This window comes from Harpia harpyja, chromosome 14 (assembly GCF_026419915.1).
Source record: "Harpia harpyja isolate bHarHar1 chromosome 14, bHarHar1 primary haplotype, whole genome shotgun sequence".
NCBI lineage: Eukaryota > Metazoa > Chordata > Aves > Accipitriformes > Accipitridae > Harpia > Harpia harpyja.
In genome coordinates this window covers 12,311,113-12,333,152 of record NC_068953.1, presented here as the reverse complement: position 1 = coordinate 12,333,152, position 22,040 = coordinate 12,311,113, and the positions used below count along the sequence as shown (strand labels likewise).

Genomic DNA, 22,040 nt, shown 5'->3' with positions numbered 1-22,040 from the left:
TGAATTTGTTAGCCTTGGTTGTCACCTGAACCCCCAGACTGACCTACCTTGAGCACGGTGGGACCCACCTGTGGCACATATCTTTGGGCAGTGAGTTAGTGAAGACCTGGAAAACTCTCACATCACTATGAAGTCATGTCCTATATAAATTGGTACATAATGGTAAGTGGGATACATGAAGATGGTAGAGATAAGGCTAAGGAGTTTTAAATAGAAACGGAGAGCTACCTTAGGTAGAAACTATGACTGTCTGTGCTGCAGCTATTTAATACCATTTCTGAATTCAGCAGCCAGCTCCAAAATCAATCCAGCACAGGATGGATCAATCTGCAGTCTTCCTTCAGCTAAATAAAAATGCAGCGAAATTCACAGCATGGAGCAAACCTTGTAGGCTGGGTCTCAGCAGTTACCTAAACTATGTATTGATTTGTAGTTTAAAGACTGCTATATATTGATCGGAGGTGCTGCTGCAGGGGTCTGAGTAGGAGGAACTTCTCATAATCATCATGTTGTTAGAAACATCCCCAGCAAACAAAGGTTTCTCCTAAAATTGTGATCTGGTGCAAGGAGTAAGCTCAAGCTTCCTGGCAGAGAAAGCTGATCTGGACTGAGGTCTGGGCCACAGCTGCTGATTTTCTACCATGAAGAGTTAATGCAAAGTCGCCTGGCCATGGGCACTGTCTCTGTGCAGCAGCTCCAACCTGCCTGGTGGGAATAGGAGCACTTTACAGTGTCATTTGGATGCCGTACAAATTGGAAACGTCAGGCTGTACACAAACATACCAGCTATTTGCAGTTAATTAACAATCTGCATTCCTGAGTTAGAGCATGTCAGAGTTAACATACCCACTGTATAAACACTGCACCTTTTTTACCGCCTTGCTGATGTCAGAGACCATCATGACTACGACATCTCTCTGAATTATTAAAGGCGCCTTGGTCTGGTGAGATTTCAAGCCACAGGTCTGACCGAGCTCTGAGTAAGCACTGACGTGTTTGAATCTTTATCCGAACCAAAGTTCAATGCCCATTTTTACGAATGATCTGCTTTGATAGTCTCGCAAGACCAGTGATTTGCAGGATTTTTCCAGCACAGTCTGATTTGAGTCAAGTTACAAAGACGACAAAAAGAGCATCCTTGATGCAAGCAGCATTTCTACTCTCAGCTGAATCTGGGAATGCTGAAAAGGATAGAAATGAAAGACCAAAGCAGATGAAGGAAAGCCAGCTACATTTCTCCAGCTTCAGAACAGGTCAAGTTATCTCTGGTCCTAAGCCACTGTTTAGGTCAAGTCTTGTTTTAGGAACTAGAAGGTGTTTGAATTAAAAGCCCACATGAGATTCGGGTCTATGTTTTGCAAGCAGCTCCCGTTTTTATGGCAGAACCCTCCCCTTCCCTGTCTGGATGCAGCCAGGTTGTATTAAACTGATCAAGACTTGCATATTAAGCAGAAGTTGGGCTCTAACTGCATGCTGAAGATTCACAAGCACACACAGCATAGTGACACTATACGGCATAAGAAAGGGTCAAGGCTTCTTGCCACTCTTGACTTTGAGATAACCTTGGGTACAGAACTGATGAGCTGAGCTGCTGCTCTGGGAAACAGATGTGCACAGCTGGTCCCTTGTCTGCATCCAGGCATCGCCCCCTGCTACACACTCATTGGTCTCAGTGAGTGCAGCATCTTCAGAGAGATACTTGCAGTGGAAATAACTGAGGTCCAAATCTTAATGCTTGGGTGGGTACAAATAAGCAGGGATATGTCTCCCATCTGGTTCTGAAAACACACATAAAGTCCTCACTGGGAGGTGAGTGAGGATGTCCTAGGAGGAGGCATAGCCTTATGAACAGTGATGGACACAGCCTGTGGGGAAGCATTTCTTGCTCGTTGTCATTCAAACCCTGGGTGTGTGCTTTCATTTGAATACTTTGGCTGAGGGGGCTCCTTTAGAGAAATGAGGTTTGGCCTTTCCTGGGCTGTGAAGGGACAAGGGTGGCTCTGGCTGTGACAGGGAGGGTCACTGGTCATGGTAAGGGGGGGTGACAAAAGCAGCATTTCCTCCCAGCTGAAGTCTTCACATATGTTGCCCTGGACTGTTTGCCTCTTTTCAACATCCTGAATGATGAATTCACCTAAATCAGGGACATCACCAAGCCCTTTTGGCATGACGTTCCCCTAGCACCCATCCTACCCTGGCTGCAACCAGAAATCTTTCCCTGGCTGCTGCTGCCATCCGCCCCATCACTGACCCACAGTTCTGACATGGCCACAGCAAGAATTCATTGCTTTTCACATACTTGAGGCCTTTGAAGGCATCTCCCCTCCTGCTACCTCCAACGGGCCCCTCCATGGTGTGGTCTGACAATGTCCCCTGCTTGTCCTCTCCACTCATTTGGGGATCCTCCTCAGTGTACATGGCAGGTCCCACTGTGTCAGCATTCATTGCCACCCCACTCAACTCCTGTCCTCCTCCCATACCAGACCGATGCTCTTCCTCGCAGGACTCATGTTTTTTCTCCTTTTCTCTTTCCTCTGCCCTTCAGCCCAGGCCTGGACAAGGAGTCCCTGGCAGTACTGCAAGCAGCAAAACTCCCAAGAAATATCTCAGGTCAGACTCAGGGAGCCATGTTTCTTGATGCTCACGCACTGCCTGCAGCAGCAGCGTCTCTGGGAGCATCCTGGGGTGGGAGCCATTCAAGAGCTTCTGGTATTTCATGGAAACCTTTCTGCTGATTGCAGCAGCAGGGTGCAGCTCTCTGAAGCTTTACAAAGCCTTACCTGGAAGAGCTATGAGTTTTTGAAGCTCCTTTTTCAGCCGGCTGATTTCCTTACAAAGCTGAATGTCATCCATCCTGCAGAGAAAACAAATGAAACCACTGAAGGAAAGACTGGGAAAGGAAAGGTTCAAAACCTCCAGAGCAACACCTAACCAACACTGGAAGGTGATGTGCTCAGTGCCTGCAGCAGGGAGCACAGATTTACCTGCCTTCCCACAGGAAATGGCAGCCCACTTCATCTCAGAGCTTTTGTTGGAGCTACATGGGTTGTGTCACTGGTTGTTGGCAAAGAAAGTTTCATCACTCTAATGACAATGAAGCCTTATTAAAACCTGGCACATCCACCACGCAATAGCAGCTGTGTTTCTCCTCCTCCCAAAAAATAATCCCCAAACAGTAAAATCCAAAAACGAATGGAAGCTGCTGCCACATAAAAACATCTCACGTATTTATACTGCCTTTCTGCAGAATTTAAAAAAGGTAGAAAAATGAAACACAACAGAGGGGGGAAATGTGCAAACTTTGCAGGTGTCCGCTGAGAAACAAGGTCATTTCAACAGGAGAAAAGGAGCCTGCTGAAGCCACAGGCAATTAAATAATCTCTGGCTCAAACCACAACATAGCAGCAAGATACCGATCAGGATGGGCTCAACTCAAATGTCAGCAGTAGCTGCTGATGGAGCAGATGGGGGATGCACGGCCCTGTCCGTGCTGGAGGCAGTTTGATGATGTCTCAGAAGCACCACAGACACTCAGCCCCCTCCATGGAGGCACCAGCTCAAGTGCTGCTCACTGCTCACTAGGGCTGGCAGAGAAGACTTAACCTGATTTATATATTGATTGATTTAAAAAAATCGCATGCCTATGCCCTCACTAAAGCTGTGCTTGGACAAGACTGAGGAATGATGGTGTCTAGCCATGATGAGTATCAGTGCTTCAGTTTAAAGAGTTTTAGGCACTCACCCATGGTGAGGGGAACCCCAACAGCAGACAGTGCTCATGGCTGAGACCTCTCTCCACCACGAACCAAGCCATCCTTGAGGATCTCCCCTGGGTAGGTGACACCACAGAAGATGAGACAAGTCACGACTCCAATAACCCTCAGCGCTGCCTCCAGTCTGTGTGCTGTGCTCCCCACCTCCCAAACTCTCTCATGCCAGCAGCTTCTGGCTTTAGAGACCTCCTTGCTTTGTCCTTTAGGGTCCTTTCCTCAAAGTCCTCCTGCTTTCTGCCAGCAACTCATACGCACAGCGAGCAGCAACCCAAGGGTTGCCCAGCCCCATCTGCCCTTCCAGCAGTCTCCAAGATTGCATCAGCCTAGGGCCAACTTTGGCCAGCCATATCTCCAATCAAAGCATGATAAGACCAACCCGTCTGACACTTTTCCTTCCGCTCTGAGCCCTCCCTGGGCTCCTAACACATTATCACTCACTGGGAAGATTAGGAAAAGCCTCCTGCTCTGATGTGGCATCCCGAGCCTCGGCACAGTCTAGCCAGCCAGCAGCCAGTGAAGCACCATTTCCTTGGTATTAAGGTACCTGGGAACTTAAGTCCCTGACCAGGGATTTTGGTGTTTGGGTCATTTGAGAAGAGTTTTTACAAGCCCCTGCAAAAGATATATATTAGCAGTACCCTATGAGGTTCCACCCTGTGGCAAGGCACTGAACCTCCTGATCAGGGTTGGACTGTTGAGCTGGGATTTGGAATACTTCTCTTCTTTCTCCAGGCTTACCTTGGCATGGGTGAGCCACCCTGGCCAGACCATCTGGCATCTCCCCACCTTTGTTACCTGGCCTGAAAGTAAAAGAAAGTGTCTCCATCCAAAATCCAGCCCCAAATTTTCCAGGTGTAGTTGGCTCCCACACCCCCAGGACCAGAAATTGCTCAATTGGTGCACCCACGAAGCAACCCCTTCATTGACACATCAGTCCTCACACTCTCGATACACGTCTTCCAGGAGCTTGCAGCCAGCAATGGCACCAGAAGCCCCATGGCAGAGGAGCTGGGGTCAGGCAGCACATTCAAATGGTGCTGAGTAGCTCCACCAGCAGAAAAGGGGGTTCCCATCATCACCCTGAGGTAGATGTGGACACTCTGACCAGGACCATTTCCTTATGACAGTGCAACTAATTCACTGATATCTCAGAAATGCCTAGCTCCCTAGACCTTAGAGACCTGTGGACCGCAGTCCTGGATGTTTTAGACAACAGACGTGGGCGCTGTTAGCAGTCTGTGCTGGGAAAATACCTGCTGGTACAAACCTCTCACTTGGAGACCAGATGTGTCCATACAGGATTTGGCCCTGTGCTGCCCTGTGCACGGTACCTTGCCTAGATGGCATGGGATAGGAAGCATTTGCCCCCATTAAACATCATGTTCACCGACCAGTTTTGTGAACTGAACTGCCACCACGGAGTACAGTCATCAACCTGTCTGGACTGAGCCTCCAAAACAGAAATCCTAACACATGATCCGCGTCTACAGACAATACATGATTGACTTATGAGCTGGTGCCACCTTGAACAGAAGTGTCTTTGGTTCCTTTTGAAATATGCATGTCCAAATGTTGACTATGAGGAATCAGTCAACCTATTTTTCACCTAGACAGAGGCACCATACATATTCCTAAGCCCTACCAAGCACCCCGGCATCTTAGGATGAGCTTCCCAAGGTTGTCCAAGCCTTCAGTGCAGAAGGACTCCTTGGACGCTTTGCAGGGCGCATGGGAGATCAACCAAACTGGAAGAGCACAGCTGAGATTTCTAGCAAGCTCCATGGCCATGAGTGATGAGAAACCCTAACACATGATCTGGGTCTACAGATAATACATGATTGACTTATGAGCTGGTGCCACCTTGAACAGATGTGCCTTTGGTTCCTTTTGAAGTATGCACTACTAAAAGCTCCATGTGCATCTTCAATAATCCTGCTGGTCCTTCCACTGAGTCATGCCTTCCACCCCTTCTGGGATGAGTCATATTTGCTGGATCTACTTGAAGATGCAGCTTTGTCAGCTGAGCCGAGGACATCAGAAATATTAATAAGGGAAGGGTATATAAAGAGACTGATGAAGAGGGACCCTGTGAGATATTGCTGTAGGAGAAGGTCGTCTTAGGTGGAGGAGAAGACTTCCTCTTGGCTCTGTCAGATTTTTGCTCCATCTGACAGTGTCATTTGTTTGCATACCACACTGAGCAGTTCCACTGATGCCATTGTCTGGGAGTGGCACATGGAGAGCAGGGAGGTATGTCCTTTTATTGCCTGCTCATAGTCCTACAGTGGCTAAGCCCTGAGGTTGTACAAAGAGCACCAGCGAGGAGGTCTGCATGGGACACATGGGCAACAGGCTGATTGCTAGTGATACACTTATTAAAATTAAAATAAACAGCCAAATGATAACTGAATTGTTATTAAAATTAAATTGGAATTTAATTCTGTAAAAACTGATAATGAGAATAATAAATGGGCAATAATAAAAATTCTTATTTCAATAAAACTTGGGAGAGATTGCAAAGACAGTCACCCAGAAGGCTGCTGCTTGAGCTGAGATTACTTCTACCACTGGTGATAAAACTTACTGCAGCACCAGCCACAGCCATGCTACCCTTGTCTGGCCCCAGGAAGCAGATGAGAGCACTGAGCAGGTGAGGTATGGAGCTGAACCTCCCACAGGAATTTCAGACCTTTCTTTTTGCCCTATAAAAGGAGAAATATTGGGAGTTTCATTGTTTTCCAGAGCACAGACATCTCAGAAATGTTGGAATGTTTTAGGTTGATATTTCCAACAAGAAGAAAACACCAATTGCTATCAACTGACCAGACAGGTCACTCCTCTGTTTGGCAGCACGTCAACGGAGATGTCTATCTCCCTGAGCCCCACAGCCCAACCAGCCTGAATATCACATTTTTTTCCCCATTGGGAAAAAAAAAGCCCTTGCAGCCCCAGGTCCCCATCCTTTTTAACCCTGTCCTGCAGAACCCAGGTCTGGGATCCCTCTTCTCCAGCAGTGATGCTCAGGAAAGCCCTCAGCTTTCCCTGCCTTGCAGACCCAAGCTGGTCCTTGCTGCCGCGCTCTGCAGAGCCAAGGCTTGAGTTCCCCACGCCGCCTCCAAACCACACAGGCATGTAATCCTGGTGGTTCTAAACTTCCAAGTGATCACTTTTGCAGCCATGCCCCGCCCGGTATGTGGTTTCTGTAGGTGATTTCCTTTTGTTTTCCAAGTGCAAGCCAAGGAAGAAAACCAATAAAGGGATAAGAAAAAGCAAGAGATGTGAGTTTTGACAGAACCTGTGAGATTTAGGTACCGGTTGCTATGAAAGCATTTAAGAACTACACCTTTTATGATTTCCAACAATATATTCAGGGGGAACTGTGCCTCAAAGAGGTCATCACTCCAAATTTGAGCCTCTAAACCATAGACTGGCTCACAGCCTCCCCAGACAGCAGATTTACACAGGCATTTCCAGGCTTTGGCGATCCTTGTAGCGCAGGTACCAGTGGGGACCCAGACACATTAAAAAAGCAGCATATCAAGTGCTGCAGCCCAGTAAATATGATCTTTGTCATTACCAGTAAAAGGTACCAGGCTTTGTGTTGCATGGGATCTCAGGACTGGGCTGACTATAGCAATTTAGTGGTATTAAAAAGCTTAATCAACCCAGACTATGAATGCTAGTTAGTCCTTTCCCTCCCAAACCATAAAAGCTCCCAATATAACCAGGGAAAATGTTATTTATCACCTTAAGTGCTGGTTAGTACCATGGCAACACAGTGGCTATTTGATTGCCTTAAATGTGAAAGGCCTACAGATTTTTACTCAAAAACTGCTTTGATTATTGAAATGGACCCTGGAGAAAATCATTCCCTCCTCATCTGGCTCCAAAGGCTGTGCTGGGAGTGGAGAGCAGGATGCGGTGTGGGGACAGGCATCAGGCACTGATGCCAGTCCAGCCCCAATGTGTCTTGATGACCCCAGCAGTCAGGCGATGGAGGAGGAAAGGAGGAGCTGGGAGGATGTGTAATACTTCAATACGGGGAGAGTAAACTGTGGTCGTGTGGCTGTTCAACAGCAGCAGATCTGCGTGCCAGGGCAAAGCGGTATCTCCAGAGCAGCAATGAGCCACCAAACCTTGGGTCCCTTCCCAAGCCCAGCCCAAGAAGCATGCACTGAGGAAGAGTATGGACCCACTGGGAAGCCAGGGTGCTTGTGGTTGAATATGGAAACATTTAGTGTAGTTAAACCCATCTCATAAACTCTGTTTGCATAGAAATAGGCTGGCTCAAATCATCACAGCATGAGTGGCAGCTTTGTAACAGGGACCCATTCAAGCCCCTTCCAAGAGCAAGGCCAGAGCGGTGGAAGAGGCTGCTCTTCCAGGTGGAAAACGAGGTGGAAAGCGGCTTCAGCTCTGCCCATCCCTGGGGACGATCCATGTTTGATCAGGCAGGCAGAAAACACTGGGGTGACCCTGGGAAGGGGGGACAGCGCAGGAGGGCAGGTACTCACATGTACCGCAGCTCTGACTCCCTCCTCACCAGGATCTCCCTGATCCTCTCGATTTTGAAGAGCTCCCCTTCAATGTCATCGATGGTGGTGGTCGAGTCAGCCATGGAAACAATCTCGTCTTCTGCAAATGAAACAGGACCCAAGTTAGCCAGCAGGAGATGTCAAATGGGTGCTGAGGACAAGAGGGACCACAGGGCTGTCACGGGGACCCCCCTGCAAACACCAGAGCAGCATAACCACTAATCACATGCACAGTTTTAAACTTGTTTCCAGACTTCTTGCTACTCTGCTGGGTGCTGCAAGAGCAGACAGCCCAAGCAGCACATGGAAAGTTACCAACATATGCAAGGGCATTGAGCTGCCGGTAACTGTTTTTGCCTTTATTTATGCTTTATGTGAGGCGGGGCACTGGAACAGGTCTGCTCATTGGTGTGTTCACATCAAAGCCTGCTTGGCTTGCTGAGCACAGCTCCAAACACACATGCAATATGCATGAAGTGTCTGCATGAAAGAGGACCTTGGAGACCAGCAGGCCACCTCGTCTGAGCTTGCAGCTCTCTGAGCCTTAGAAACAAGCATCATTTTGCCTGCTTGTTGTGGCTTTGCAGCACACCCTGCTCACACCAGTGCCGTGCTGGGCTCTGTGCTGCTGAGAAAGCCCCAAATTTCCAAGGCTTTCCCCTCTGCTGAACAGTGGGAGGCCAAGGGAGCTAAAAACTGCTGGAGGGAAGGACAGGAATGTCTCTTTCTTTTTCCAGAACCACGTAAGCCTCAGGCATCTCCAGCACAGACATGAGCCTGTGTGTGCACCCTCCTCCAGTATGTGCCAGGGACAAATGCTGGGCCCATACAGCACAGAGCTAAGGAGTCATGGAGGTGAAGTTCCAGAGCTGCTGCCCGTCCATCACAGGCTGGATGAAGACCCCTCCATCCTTCCCAACTCACTGGGGGGAAAAGCCCCCATGGTACCCAGCAGGCCAGTTCCTCTGGAGTGCTGAGCATCACCTCTATAACCCACCTGGGGAAACTGAGGCAGGGAAAGAGGATGTCACTTGCTCAGGGCAAGAAGCAAGAGCCTCACAGCAAAATGCGGGAAAAGGGGGTTTGTCATGGTTTAACCCCAGCCAGCAACTAAGCACCATGCAGCTGCTCACTCCCTTCTCCCCTACCCAGTGCGCTGGGGGAGAGAATCAGAAAAAAAGTAAAACTCGTAGGCTGAGATGAAGACAGTTTAATAGGACAGAAAGGAAGAAAATAATAATCATAATAATATTAAAATGGCAATAATAATAAAATATTTGGAATATACAAAAGAAGTGATGCACAATGCAATTGCTCACCACTCGCTGACTGGTGCCCAGTTAGTTCCCAAGCAGTGATCCCCCCCACAGGCCAACTCCCCCTAGTTTAGATACTGGGCATGATGTCACAACGTATGGAATATCCCTTTGGCCAGTTGGGGTCAGCTGCCCTGGCTGTGTCCCCTCCCAGTTTCTTGTGCCCCTCCAGCCTTCCCGATGGCTGGGCATGAGAAGCTGAAAAATCCTTGACTTGGTATAAACACTACTTAGCAACAACTGAAAACATCAGTGTGTTATCAACATTCTTCTCATACTGAACCCAAAACATAACACTATACCAGCTGCTAGGAAGACAATTAACTCTATCCCAGCCAAAACCAGGACAGGGCTGTAATTTATATTTTAGAAGAGCACAGTGGCAAGCCCAGGGACAGACAGGACAAGAGCCCAGCAACTTTGATCCATTGCTCTGACCACCAGTTCTGCCTCCCCCCCCAGCTCCACTGATTTACACACAGATGTCCCACTGGTTTGCACGACTGTCACACTGATTTACACGAGGATGCCATGCTGACTCACGCAGTGCCTGTGAACCTGCACGTCCCACAGCAGCTCCCAGCCCATTTTATGGGAATAGCTGAGGTTTTGCTCCCAGGCAAGCTCCCACCTCCCAGCCTGGTCTGGCTCTCAGAGACACATCACTGAGCTTGTTATCAGTGACATGCAGCAGCACATTTATCACATGCAGGCTAATCTGGCTCTCCTGTGATGTACACACAGCACAGGTTGGCGAGAGGAGGCTTAGCAGCTACTGCAAAGCCAGGCTCTGAGAAAACATTAGAAACCATGAACAGCAGGGGCAAATTCTGCTTCCTTTGAATCTTCACAGGGCACATCTCCACTCCGAGACTTTGCCTTCCTGCAGCCCTGGGACTTTCCCTGTGCAGGGAGAGGGGAAAGCGCAGCCAGGGAGCACCAACTCTGGAAGCAGGATTTTCTGGGCAGCTGAGGCCTGGGAGCTGGAGATGTCAGAGCTGGAGCATGTGGCTTGGGGATCCCAAATGGGACCCAGGCCAGTGCTGAGGGTTACAGGGCAGGAAGAGACCAGCATTAAGACACAAGGCAAAACACTCTGCACTAACTGGTCTTCTACCCATCATGTAAAACTGCTTGAGAAATCATTCCCAGAGTGAGAGGCATGTTTCCAAGGCTGCTGGCAGAGAAGGTTTATTAGTGGAAATACGAGTGGTTTGGATTAGTGTGACTGGTTTGGAGAATAGATTTCTGCTGTTTCTGGCTTAGAAACTCATGAGGACTACTTGGAGATTATCTCCCACTTCCCCTAGCCACAAAGGCCATGTTCAGCTAATGCCAGCGTGCAGAATCCTCGATCGCTCCCCATTCTAAGCCGTCAGGATGCTCTCAGGAACCAGTGCCTGCTCAGGACAGACTGATGAATACACGGGTCGGACAAAGTGTGGGATTGGATGCGCTGCCCTCCATCAGCTCTTGCTCAATGGCTGTGCTACAAATTGGCACAGAAACCCCCTCTTAGGCTTGTTTCTATGGGCCTGAAGGGGGTTGCTAGGGGACCGGACTGTGGTTGCTACAGGACCAGGATGCGGTTGCTAGGGGACCAGAGTGCAGTTGCTAGGGGACCAGGATGCTGAGGTCCCTCGTCCCAGGCATCCTGCTGCTCTGCCACCCCGGAGCTCTTCTTACCCAGGATCTTTTGATGCGCCCACACCCAGCGCCGGTGGGCAGCTGGGGCCATGCGCCAGGGACAGGCAGGATCTCCTGTACTTGCAGGCAGCCACTCCCTGGGGTTTGGCTGTACTTCGGTGCAGCTCTAGACCTGTCAGGAGAAAGCTGCACTGCTCTAAGTGTCGCTTCTGTGACCAGGCTAAAATGACAAGGCTGATTATTTTACAGATGCGCCAATAAACAAAGATACGAGCTTACTGCAGCCTTCATTAGCCAAGGACAAATCTAATCACCCCTAGGAGCACAGGGGTGGGTCTGGGGGAGGGGGACTGTCACTCCTGGCCTGTGTGGGTGGGTGAATAACCCAGAATATCTTTGATCACTGGTGGCAGAAGTATTTGGCTGAGGTTATCAGCCAGCTGTTTCCCAGTGGGTGAGTGAAAGGGATTGAAAAAGGTGTCAGCATCGCTGCTTCTCCATTCTCATCCCAGAACCTCATCAGCAGAAGTCATCCCAGATGGGAGAGGTGAATCTTTGCCTGTGTATACAAAGGGAGGAGGTGGCAGCGCTGGGTTGCTCTCTCCCATCTGTGGCAGGAGGCTGGGACGTAATTTCAGCCCGTAGACAACTGCCCACAAGAGCAAGAAAGTGTCTGGCTCAGCTCTGGGTGGGTTCCCATCAAAGACAGGGAATACGGTGTGGCTGGGACCACCCTGCCCAAGAGGAGCTGCCCTCACGCACTCCCCCAAAGTCACCTTTCTGGAGGACACTCCCCAGCAGCCTCCTGCTGCAGGTCAGGAGCATCCTGTGAAATGGGGACAGCGAACAGGTCTACACCACCCAGCAGAGCAACAGCTGCAGGGCTCAAGCTGGAAGGTCCTCAGCCCTCAGCTGTGCCTTCAGGTGGTGTGGTTACTCTGCATCCCTCAGGCAAGATGTGTCATCAGGTGTGCCAGGGAACTGCTCACCAAAGCAGTAAGTCCTGGACAAGAAGCTCTAAGAGGGTACTCATGTGCCTGGAGCTGCTTAATTCAGGGCAGAAGCAGAGGGAGGGCAGTCCCAGTAGAATGCTCCTGCAAAATGAATTCCATGAACCGTAGGAGGAAGCACCTGGACAAGGGGACACAGAGCTATGCGTCTGCACCAAAACCATCTACTAAACCTCACGAGAAACCAATGAATCCTTTCAGGTGACTAAAAGGCAGCTGATAGGATGGGAAGATGAACTTGCTGATGGAGACTCCTTGCGTCTGCCCAGGACCACAGGTGATCATGCCAGGACCTAAACATCTGAGTGAGGGTGGGGGCTGGAGCACAAGACAGATGAGGAGAGGCTGAGAGAAGCAGGTTGAAGGGTTGTTCAGACACTGGAACAAGGATCAGAGTGGTTGTGGGATCTCCATCTTTGGTCCAGGATACCTCCTGGACAGGACTGTGAGCAACCTGATCTACTAAGCCTGCTTTGAGCAAGCAGTTGAACTCAGTATCTCCAGAGGTCCCTCCTGATCCAAATTCCTCTGCGATTCCATGTAATGAGATCAGTCTGTGACCACCGATTGGGATGTGCATGGATCTTCCCTGCTAGCTCAGGAGATGCTTCTCCAGGCAGATATGGGGCGATGCTGAGATCCCAAACCCCAGCAGCTACAGGCATGGGCCTGATCACAGCTTTCCTGAGATGGTGGTGAGACCAAAGGGCACCGTGCACCCATGAACCTGTGTGATGGCAGCAGCACCATACAGCAGTCACAAATGGCAAGTACAGACACTCAGAGCTCATGAGGGATTAAAACCCAGCACAGCCTGTAAGCAGAGAGCTGGGCAAAAGATCTCACTGGAGATGGTTTTGCCAAGCTGAGAATGGGTTTCTTACACCCTCCCTAAGTGCCTGGCACCAGTGAGGGCCTAAGGCAGGAATGTTTATTAAAGCTGTGATCAAGCTCACAGTCCTGAGTCTCCCTTTGGGGATGGAGAGGGATGACACCCATGTGCATCCACGCTGTCCAGGGGTCCCTTTGCTCCCACAGCTGCACATGCAACAGCACGGCCAGGCACAGAAATCAAGCCCACGCTGCTTGAGCCAAAGGACCCCTGACTGACACCATTTCAACCTGGCAAGTCAAGGAAGGGGAGAAAGCTTCGATTTAAACTTGGAGATGCTCTAATCATCACACATGGCCCAGGGGAAGCAAGTATCGTTAATGAGGAGTATAATAGCTGGAGACTTCCACTCCATATGGCTTTGGTGAAAACATTTAGACAGCCAGCAGCAAGCCTGAGATGAGTCACAGCAGCAACCAGCGCAGGGTTGAGTTTCAAGCAATTTACTTCATGATTAAAGTTGGGCAATTGATTGACAGTCCCCTGTGGAGGAGGTCAGAGCTCTTTACTTGGGCTCCATCCCAAGAGGCCTTTAACTCAGCCGTTTGCTTTTCTCTTCCATAGAAAGCAGCACGGGCAGGGAGCATTCAGCCCTTGCTCCACAAGCTCAATAATGAGAGAGATGGTAACCCACTGCCTGGCTCTGGGGCAGCCTTGTCAGAGGGGATGCTATCCCCACCACCCACACTGTCTGGCAGGAGGGACACGAGCCTCCAGGACTGAAAAACGCGTGGCCAAGCATGCTGGTCCCAGAGGACAGGATCATGCTCAGATGGGAGGGATCACAGCTACTGGCAGCCTGCAAACCATGGCACTGTTTCCCTGCCAGTGCCCCCTCTAGTAAACCAGGGAGAAATGTGCAGCCTTTGGCCCATTGCAGCCAGGGAGGATTTATCTGGCTGTGCTTGTGCAGCCCCTGGCACAGCCAGCACCACTGGGGCCGTGTTAGACAGCCGTTAAAAAGACCAGAGTTCACGGATGAGGTACCCCAAGATGACTTACAGGGGGTTATCACCAGGGCCATAGCCCCTTCGCAACACCCCGCTGCTCTGTGCATGCTTCCCCTGGGTCACCTCCTGAGCACAAGCAGGGCAAGAGGCTGCGTGTGCTCAGTGCTTCACAGGGTTGGCCTGAGATTTCCTGGGATGGTAGCAAACAGCAGAGCAGCATTCAAAAAACAGACACCAACTGTTGTCACATTCTCACCCATCATGAGAGTCCCCCAGGCACTGGGAGTTTACAGAACTGCATCGAATGAGCAAATATCGCAACCACCACAATGCTGCTCGCAGGCACCCAAGGCAGGGATGCCCGGGTCATACCCAGCACCCTGAGTCCGGCAAGTGTTTGACCCTTCCCTGGACCACCCTGATGTTACCCAGCTGCTGGGAGCAGAGGATCCAGGTGATGGAAGTTCTCAGACCCCCCAAGGGCAGGGTTTCCACATAGACACTTCCCAGGCAAGGGAGGTGTGGAGGGGAGGATACATATTGCCATGCTGAAAGGCACAAATGAGAAGGACTAAAACTTCAGGCAGCTCACCAAGGAGATGAGCAGCTTCACGGACAGCATCCCCCCACAGTAATACCAAGCAGGATGCTGGAGTTTGCTCCATCCCTCCTTCCCTGCCCTTCCAGCTGCCTGTCCCTATCTCGCTGAGTGCAAGGGGCTAAGGGGGAGCAGAAAGGGATGGGGAAGGGGAGAGGTCGGAGGGATGTCATGGCAGAGGGACTGCAGGAGCCTCCCCTCCCCAGGATGTTGCCCACAGCCCCGCATTGGGCCCCTTCCTCCCACCCCAAGGTCGGGGACTCTGCCCAGGACAATCCCCCTGGTCGGGTTCCTCCTCTGCCCATCCCCTTTACTACTGGAGGAACTGGTCAGAGAGGGGAAAAGGCAGCGAAGGACAGGGTGGGCAGCCGTCTCCCGGTCACAGCCATGCCCGCAACCGGGCATGACAGCACAGCGGCTCCGTGTCTCTCCGGGCAGCATCAGCCGGATGGCGGGCTGCATCCCTCCTTCCACCGGTTCATTCCCTCCAGCCATCCCTCCTTCCCTCCATCCTTCCTCCCATCCAGTCCCTTCTCTCCGTCCTTCCTCCCCTCCATCCAGCCCTTCCCTCCTTCCATTCACTCCTCGCCCCCATCCAGCCCTTCCCTCCCTTCATCCCCCCTTCCGCTCATCCCTCCTCTCCATCCACCCCTTCCCTCCGTCCTTCTAATCCCCCCCACCCCAGCCCATCCCTCCTGCCCCACTCCCGATGGCCGCGGGGCCCCCTTTCATGGATGAAGCCGCCGGTTCCCCGCCAGGTCCCGGGGCTCGGGTGCCCGGGGAGTCCCGGAGCCACCGGGGTCGGGGCGGGGCGGGGGGGGGTAAGTTTGGATCCGGCAGCGCCTCTGCCCGCCCCGGTCCCGCCGTGCTCACCTGGCCCCGCGCCGGCGGGCGGCCACCGGGTGGACTCCAGCGATCCGTACCGGGGGGGGGTCCTGCTCCCCTCCATGCCGCAGCCCTGCCCGCTCCGCTCCGCTCCGCCGGGGCGGGCGGGGGCTCCCGCCGCTCCGCGCCCTCTGCCGGCCGCCGCCCCCCGCGCCAGCGCCCCGCTCCCCCCCCCCCGCGCCCCCCGGGACCCCCCTGCAGCGTCAGCCCGGTTATTTCCCCGGGGTTCCGGCACCGGCGGCACGGCCCCCCTTTAACCCACCCGGAGAGGGTGCTCCGCAGCCCCGCAAGTCTCCCGAAAACTGCAGCAATAAAAGCATAAAAAAAAAAAAAGTAGCCCCATCTGGCACAGCAGCTGGAAAAGGCTTCGTGGTGGGTCTGCCCGGGGCGGGGGGGCGGGAGGGGGCACACGCATTGCTCCTGTCGCTAAAGAGGACCAGGCTTTGCAGAGCCTGTGTGGGACACGGGGCGGGCTGTGGGGTGAGGCACGGCATGAAACAGGTCCCCACCCGAAGACCCTGTGAGGAGGGAGGTAAGGAGGGGCAGCTGCGCTTTCCAGCAGAAGTAACTTTTCCCTACAGAAAAATACAACAGCAAGTGTTTAGAAAATGTTCAAAGTTGTGCGTCGGCCTAGAATTCAAAGGTTGGTCCGTAGTGTGTTGGCAGCACCCACAGCAACGGGGATCCCGGTGACGAGCGCTGCCCCTCTCCTCCCTCCCTCCGGCCAGGCTCTCCAGTGGGACACAGCAAGGACCAGTCCCACCATCTTGAAGGCTTGTGCCAGCAAACTGGTACCGGGAAGGTGAGGACAGGGTGTGGATTGTAAACTCTCCCTCTCACAGGGTTTTACACTTCTCACTCAGTCATACCAGAAGCACTTACTCCACCAAGGATTCACAACCTGCGGTCCTCCATGGAGGCACATGCCTCAGCACCACCTTCCCCAAAACACATGGAGGGGACACATGTCCTCTGCTAGGACACGTTCCTCTGCTAGGACACGTTTCTCTGCTAGGACATGCCTGCAGGTGACACTGATGTCCCTACACTGGCTTTGTGCAAGAGCACAGGCCCAAGGCGAGGATGAGGCTGGGCTCGGGGACATGCCACCTTCACGAGGGGGCTCAGGGACACCTTCCCGCACATTTTGGGAAGCGACGCGCAAAGTCACTGGGCTGGAGAGCAGCAGGGGCAATGGCAGCGGAGAGGTGAGGGCCAGGTCTGAGGGAGCAGCTGCGGGCTTCTGCTCTCTCATCCTGCCACCCAGCCGTCCTCCCGCCTGGCTGGCAGCGACATTGCTAGAAGTCAACAGTCAATGCAATAAAATAAGCTATCAGTGAGCAAAACAGAGGCATGGCAATATAAGGGGTGGGTCCAGAGGATCACCTCCTGCAGAGAAATACCAGACTGTGGTATCTGCTATCAGTACCTTGCAGCGTCCTCATCTCTAGCAGCTCCCCTCCCTAAGGAAACAGGCTGCCGAGCTAATCCGTATGAAACATCCTTATGGGAATTGACATAAATCTGAGCAAAATCTTTGAATTCCCATCTTCAAAAACCAGAGAGGAGCTGCTGACTTTTGACGTGGTGCAGTGTTTTAAACCAGAACATGTGCAAGGGAGACGGTGCTTCATTCATTGAGGATAACTGTGGCATATAAACAAAATGAGGAGACAAAAATTAAGAGTCTGTGCACAGAAAAAGGAAAAAAAAAATAGAAAGGACACGGGAGCTGCTGCTCCAGGTTTGAAATGCAGCAGCAGTGTCCGAGAGCCGGGGAACTGTGAGCGGCCGCAGCAGCACCTTACTTCGGCAATCCTCTGAAAACAGACAGGAGCAACATAAAGCCACAAGGCCACAGAAGTGTGCTGAAACCCACCCCACAGCTGAAACAGTGTTTCTTGAAAAATATGAAGTTTCACTATTTGAGTGAACTGTTCAGGAATGCCCTGAGTTTTGTAAGGCAGCTGCACTGTAATTTTAACTCCCAGGCTCTCAGTTAGACAGGCAAAGCCCAGCTGAGGGACACAGCCACTTCAGGATTTTGTGGTTGGTTTGTTTTAATGTGAAAGGTAAGAATAGCCACCAACTGGCTGTTCCTCAGCTCATTAAATGATGAGCATCCACCATCACTATAATTATGAACTGATTATGGTCTGAAGTGACTCACCTTGTTTTGATTGCTCCACAATGCAGAGAAAATGAACGTGTAAATACTTTAATCAGTCCTTCAGTCAAACACTCTACAGCCTTACTTTCGCCATGAGTAGCCAGATCTGATGTGGGCTGCAACTTGAATTCAACTCACTTTATTCTTAATAAATGCATGGGATTAAATCAAACAGTCCAGAGTCATACACAGAGTTATGATCCAATTAACGCACGCTATTTGGTCTGCCATATTGAATGTAATCATTATGTGCAAATCCATTCTGCAGAGGTAAATGCAAACCAAGTGCACCACACAGTAGAGAAACAGTTGGTGTGCCCCATGCAAACTGCCTGACAGGCGTACGCTGTGGTTCTTCCTTCACCCAGGTATGCTCTATGTCCTTGAATCCATGGCTGAGAAGTTTTAATGGGTCTTGAGGTGACTTTTACATTGGTCTACATGAGAGAAGAGTCACTAACAGCAACACTTTCAGGGCACTAGCAGAATATTTCTTAAAAGCGCTAGTATTTCCCTGTATACAGTCACTTTGTAGAAACCAAGCACCTACACAACAGTAAGTACACATACATTATAAGCTTATAAACAGAACATCATCTAGTACCAAGCAACAGTACTACTTGAAAGGTGCTGACAAATACAAAGAGAATTAAAATGCAGCTTGGAGAACATCAGTATGGACACAGTCATTTGAAGCTCTTTAAAGAAACAACCTACGTAGGCAACAGCAAACAACAGACACCGCTAAGGCACATTCAACAAATTCTGAGTCTTTAAAAACACTTCCAAGGTGATGCTCACGGTTGGCTTCACTGCCAACTCAATTAGGCGCATCTTGATGACAGAAGGAAGCTGAGTATTTTAATTTGTCACTTGTTGAGAAAGGACCAAGGACCTGAATGCTTATTCCTGTGGAGGGATGTACATGTCAGAATAACTGGTTTGGAGTTATTTAATGTATTTATTTTCCTTAGGATTTGTCAAAAAATCCAGTTCATGTTTCTCAATTGATGCTTTGAATATTAAAGTTATTTCAGCATGTGATTGTGTTTCCTGACTCAAAATTCCTTTCACTAACAATAAAAACACGTGTTAACACAAGCCTACTATCTTCAGTGTTGTAACTACCTCCATAGTTCTGACCTTTCAACCTGATTAGAGGTAGAAATGTTCTCAAAGTTTCAAAAATGAAGTCATGTTACCAACAACTTCCCTGTCTGCTCTACTGGTGAGGTTGTGATAAGATATCTATGCTTTCTGTTCCTTCATTTCTTCAGGCAGATTTCTAAATACTAAAGGTGACACAAAGGTTAATTTTAAAGTTGTCTCATACCTCTACACTTGGGTTCACAGTTTTATGGTCTCAACATACCCAATTTAAAGTAAAAAATTGCCCTTGGCCAGAAAAGTCATTTATATTACAGCAAAACCAGGCCCCAGAGAGAAACCACACAGAAAAAAATTTATCTGTTCCCTGAGAAATGTACAATCTAAATTAGCAGATATTCCTTCGCACTGCCTCCCTCTTGATAAATACATCGATACAGATGCCAAGCTGAGAGTGTCAAGATACTTCAAGATAGACTCTTTTTTTTCCCCCTGCATTAGTACTGCTTAGTGCTCATGCCAGTAATGGTCAGGAGCTGCCTAATACTTGTAAGAAGTCTATATGGGACCCATATTATAAAGGCACAGAATCTTGGTACCATGCTGGAATCATAATTCACCTAAGAGTTCAAATCAGAGTGGGAATGTCTTGTCTGTACTTTAAAGATCAACAAAATGAGAAACACTTTTACTAGCAGCACTGAAGACAGCACGGATCGTGCCTTAGAGGCATTACACCCTGTCACGGAAGAAAGGACAGTTCAAAAAGCTCTTGCTTTTAAGATTCAGAACATGCAGAATAACTCCACAGCTCTCAAAAACATCACTCTCCCCTTCTAATCAAACTACAGCTAAATGGACTTACCTTAAATGGACCATATCTACAATTTTGGGAAACGACTCATTACAAAAATACAAAAGCCTCCCTGTGAATTCATCTGGGCAGATTTCACTACAGTCCACAAAAACATGCTGTGGTTGTTTGCTGAACATCTACGATTTTGGGAAACAACTCATTACAAAAATACAAAAGCCTCCCTGTGAATTCATCTGGGCAGATTTCACTACAATCCACAAAAACATGCTGTGGTTGTTTGCTGAACATCTACAATTTTGGGAAATGACTCATTACAAAAATACAAAAGCCTCCCTGTGAATTCATCTGGGCAGATTTCACTACAGTCCACAAAAACATGCTGTAGTTGTTTGCTGAATTACAGAAATCTTTGGAGAACACTGGAAAGGACCTTACCATGCTGATCATATCCACAAGAAAAATGAACATTTAGAGATCAGTGCCCACTGAGTTTTACCCAATTTCACATTCTCAGAGTGCCACACTATTCAAGTCAATCACAGATGTGAGGTGCACAGAGAAAGGAGCTGAAGGAAACATTTGCAATATCCCATCATAAAATAACTGCCAGAAGGACAGAATGTGCAATTTTAGTTCCCTTATAACTTGGGAACAAATTTTTAAAAAGCAAGATAAGGTGTCTGATGCAATGAGTTACTCAGATTCCAGTTCAGCTGCATCAGCTGTATACCGAAACTACCTGCAGGGCCTGTAAGTTGTTTCATGATAAGCAAAGAGGCCTTTGTCATTTTTTGGCAAATGATGTCTCATCTAATAAAACTGATTTACTTAGATCCTTTGAAACCTCCCACAAAGTACACATACATTGAGCTATGTGAAATTTAAAATCTAAGAGCTACAAAGACTGTCATTGTGCAGAACTTGTTCCTCAACGCTAACTGTGGTTTGCCTCCTGAGCTCAATTAAACCTAACTGTATTCAGAGAAGAAGGACACAGCTCAACTTAGACCCTGGACTGACACCAAGGGACAAAAAAAAAAAAAGTATTTCTACATACAAGCCTCTGAAATTTGCTTGAAGTTCACCGTGAAGTAGGCAAACAGTAAAATCTTATGTGATTTTATAATCACTTTTATCCTTAGAATTGCTGTTTAAGAGTAAAAACTTAAAGAAACAGAAGTTTCTACATCCATTTTTTAGCAAATAGTTGCAAAGTAATGCAAAAATAACTGCTGATGTGGTTGGAAATACATCAAGAGAATCTATCTTCCCCAAAGGCAGTTTGGTTCTTCTTGGTTACATCTTATTCCCAACAGCATTAAATGCCTTAGCATGTTCTTACTTCTGCAACAACAATAAAGCCATGCTCACAGCAAAGAAGTCTCACACAGAACAATTTAAGTCCACCTCCTTCCTTACCCTTTTGGCTTGCAGGGTCTGTGACCATCAGAGAGGAAGAAATTGAGTCACCTATGTTATAGAGCTCACACACAGAAACCGTATAAACCTCAGTGGAAAATGATTTAACCAAATTTGTGCAATTTCTTCAGTGAATCAGCCCTCTGCCACCCTGACTTCCATAGTGGTTTGTAATTCAGAACATATTTCACACTGTATAAATACAATTCTCCCCTGAATCAGCACCAAATGTGTTTATTGGATTAATAACTTAAAAAAAAAAATCTTATTACGCAAGATTATTATACTGAAGTTAAACTTTGGGCCACACCCGAAATCCCAGTTCATCGCGGCAGTGGCTGAGCACATCTAAACATCCATGGCCAAAATGACCGCGGAGGTAAGAGCCCGGGGGAGTCACACCATGTCTCTGCCAGGCAGCCGTTATTGCCTCTCTGCCACGGTCACAGGATGGATTGCACAAGCACTTTTCAAGGTTTCTCTCTGCAAAACTGGAATTACAGCAGCTGGTTTTGTGCTGAAGCAGATAAAACCAGCACATATCACCCATTTCATTGGCTTCAAATGAGGGCAGTGACTTCCAGCTGAAGAAGCAACTGCATTTTAAACCATTCCAGCTATTTCTGCAGCATTCATCTCACAGAATCACACATTACTCTACGATGTGTTGCTTGCAGTTATGTTACTCAAGACTTAAGTCAGATACTCTATTAACAAGTAATTAGAGTTTCTGAGGTATTATATGATAATAAAGCTGGGATAAATTCTTGACACTAAAATTGTTCTCAAGTTTGAATTCCTGGGAGAAGGTAACATCTTAATAAAAAGTTCCAGCTATTCTTGGCACGAGGACAATTCTATCTATAGAGTCATTCTAGTAGAGTATTCTGTATGGCATATGGGATTTGTGCCAGGAAAACA

At 49.1% G+C, this 22,040-nt stretch overlaps 1 protein-coding gene across 1 annotated transcript in view; it reads right to left on the bottom strand.

Annotated features, from left to right (window-relative positions):
- MFSD6L (major facilitator superfamily domain containing 6 like) overlaps window positions 1-22,040 on the bottom strand; it is a 31,511-nt gene that overhangs the window by 5,976 nt on the left and 3,495 nt on the right. The window contains exons 2-3 of the mRNA XM_052808456.1: window positions 8,288-8,408; window positions 2,781-2,854 (exon numbers count right to left, since the gene is read on the bottom strand). Coding sequence (XP_052664416.1) covers window positions 2,781-2,854; window positions 8,288-8,408 — 195 coding nt within the window. The remainder of the gene's footprint in view (window positions 1-2,780; window positions 2,855-8,287; window positions 8,409-22,040) is intronic.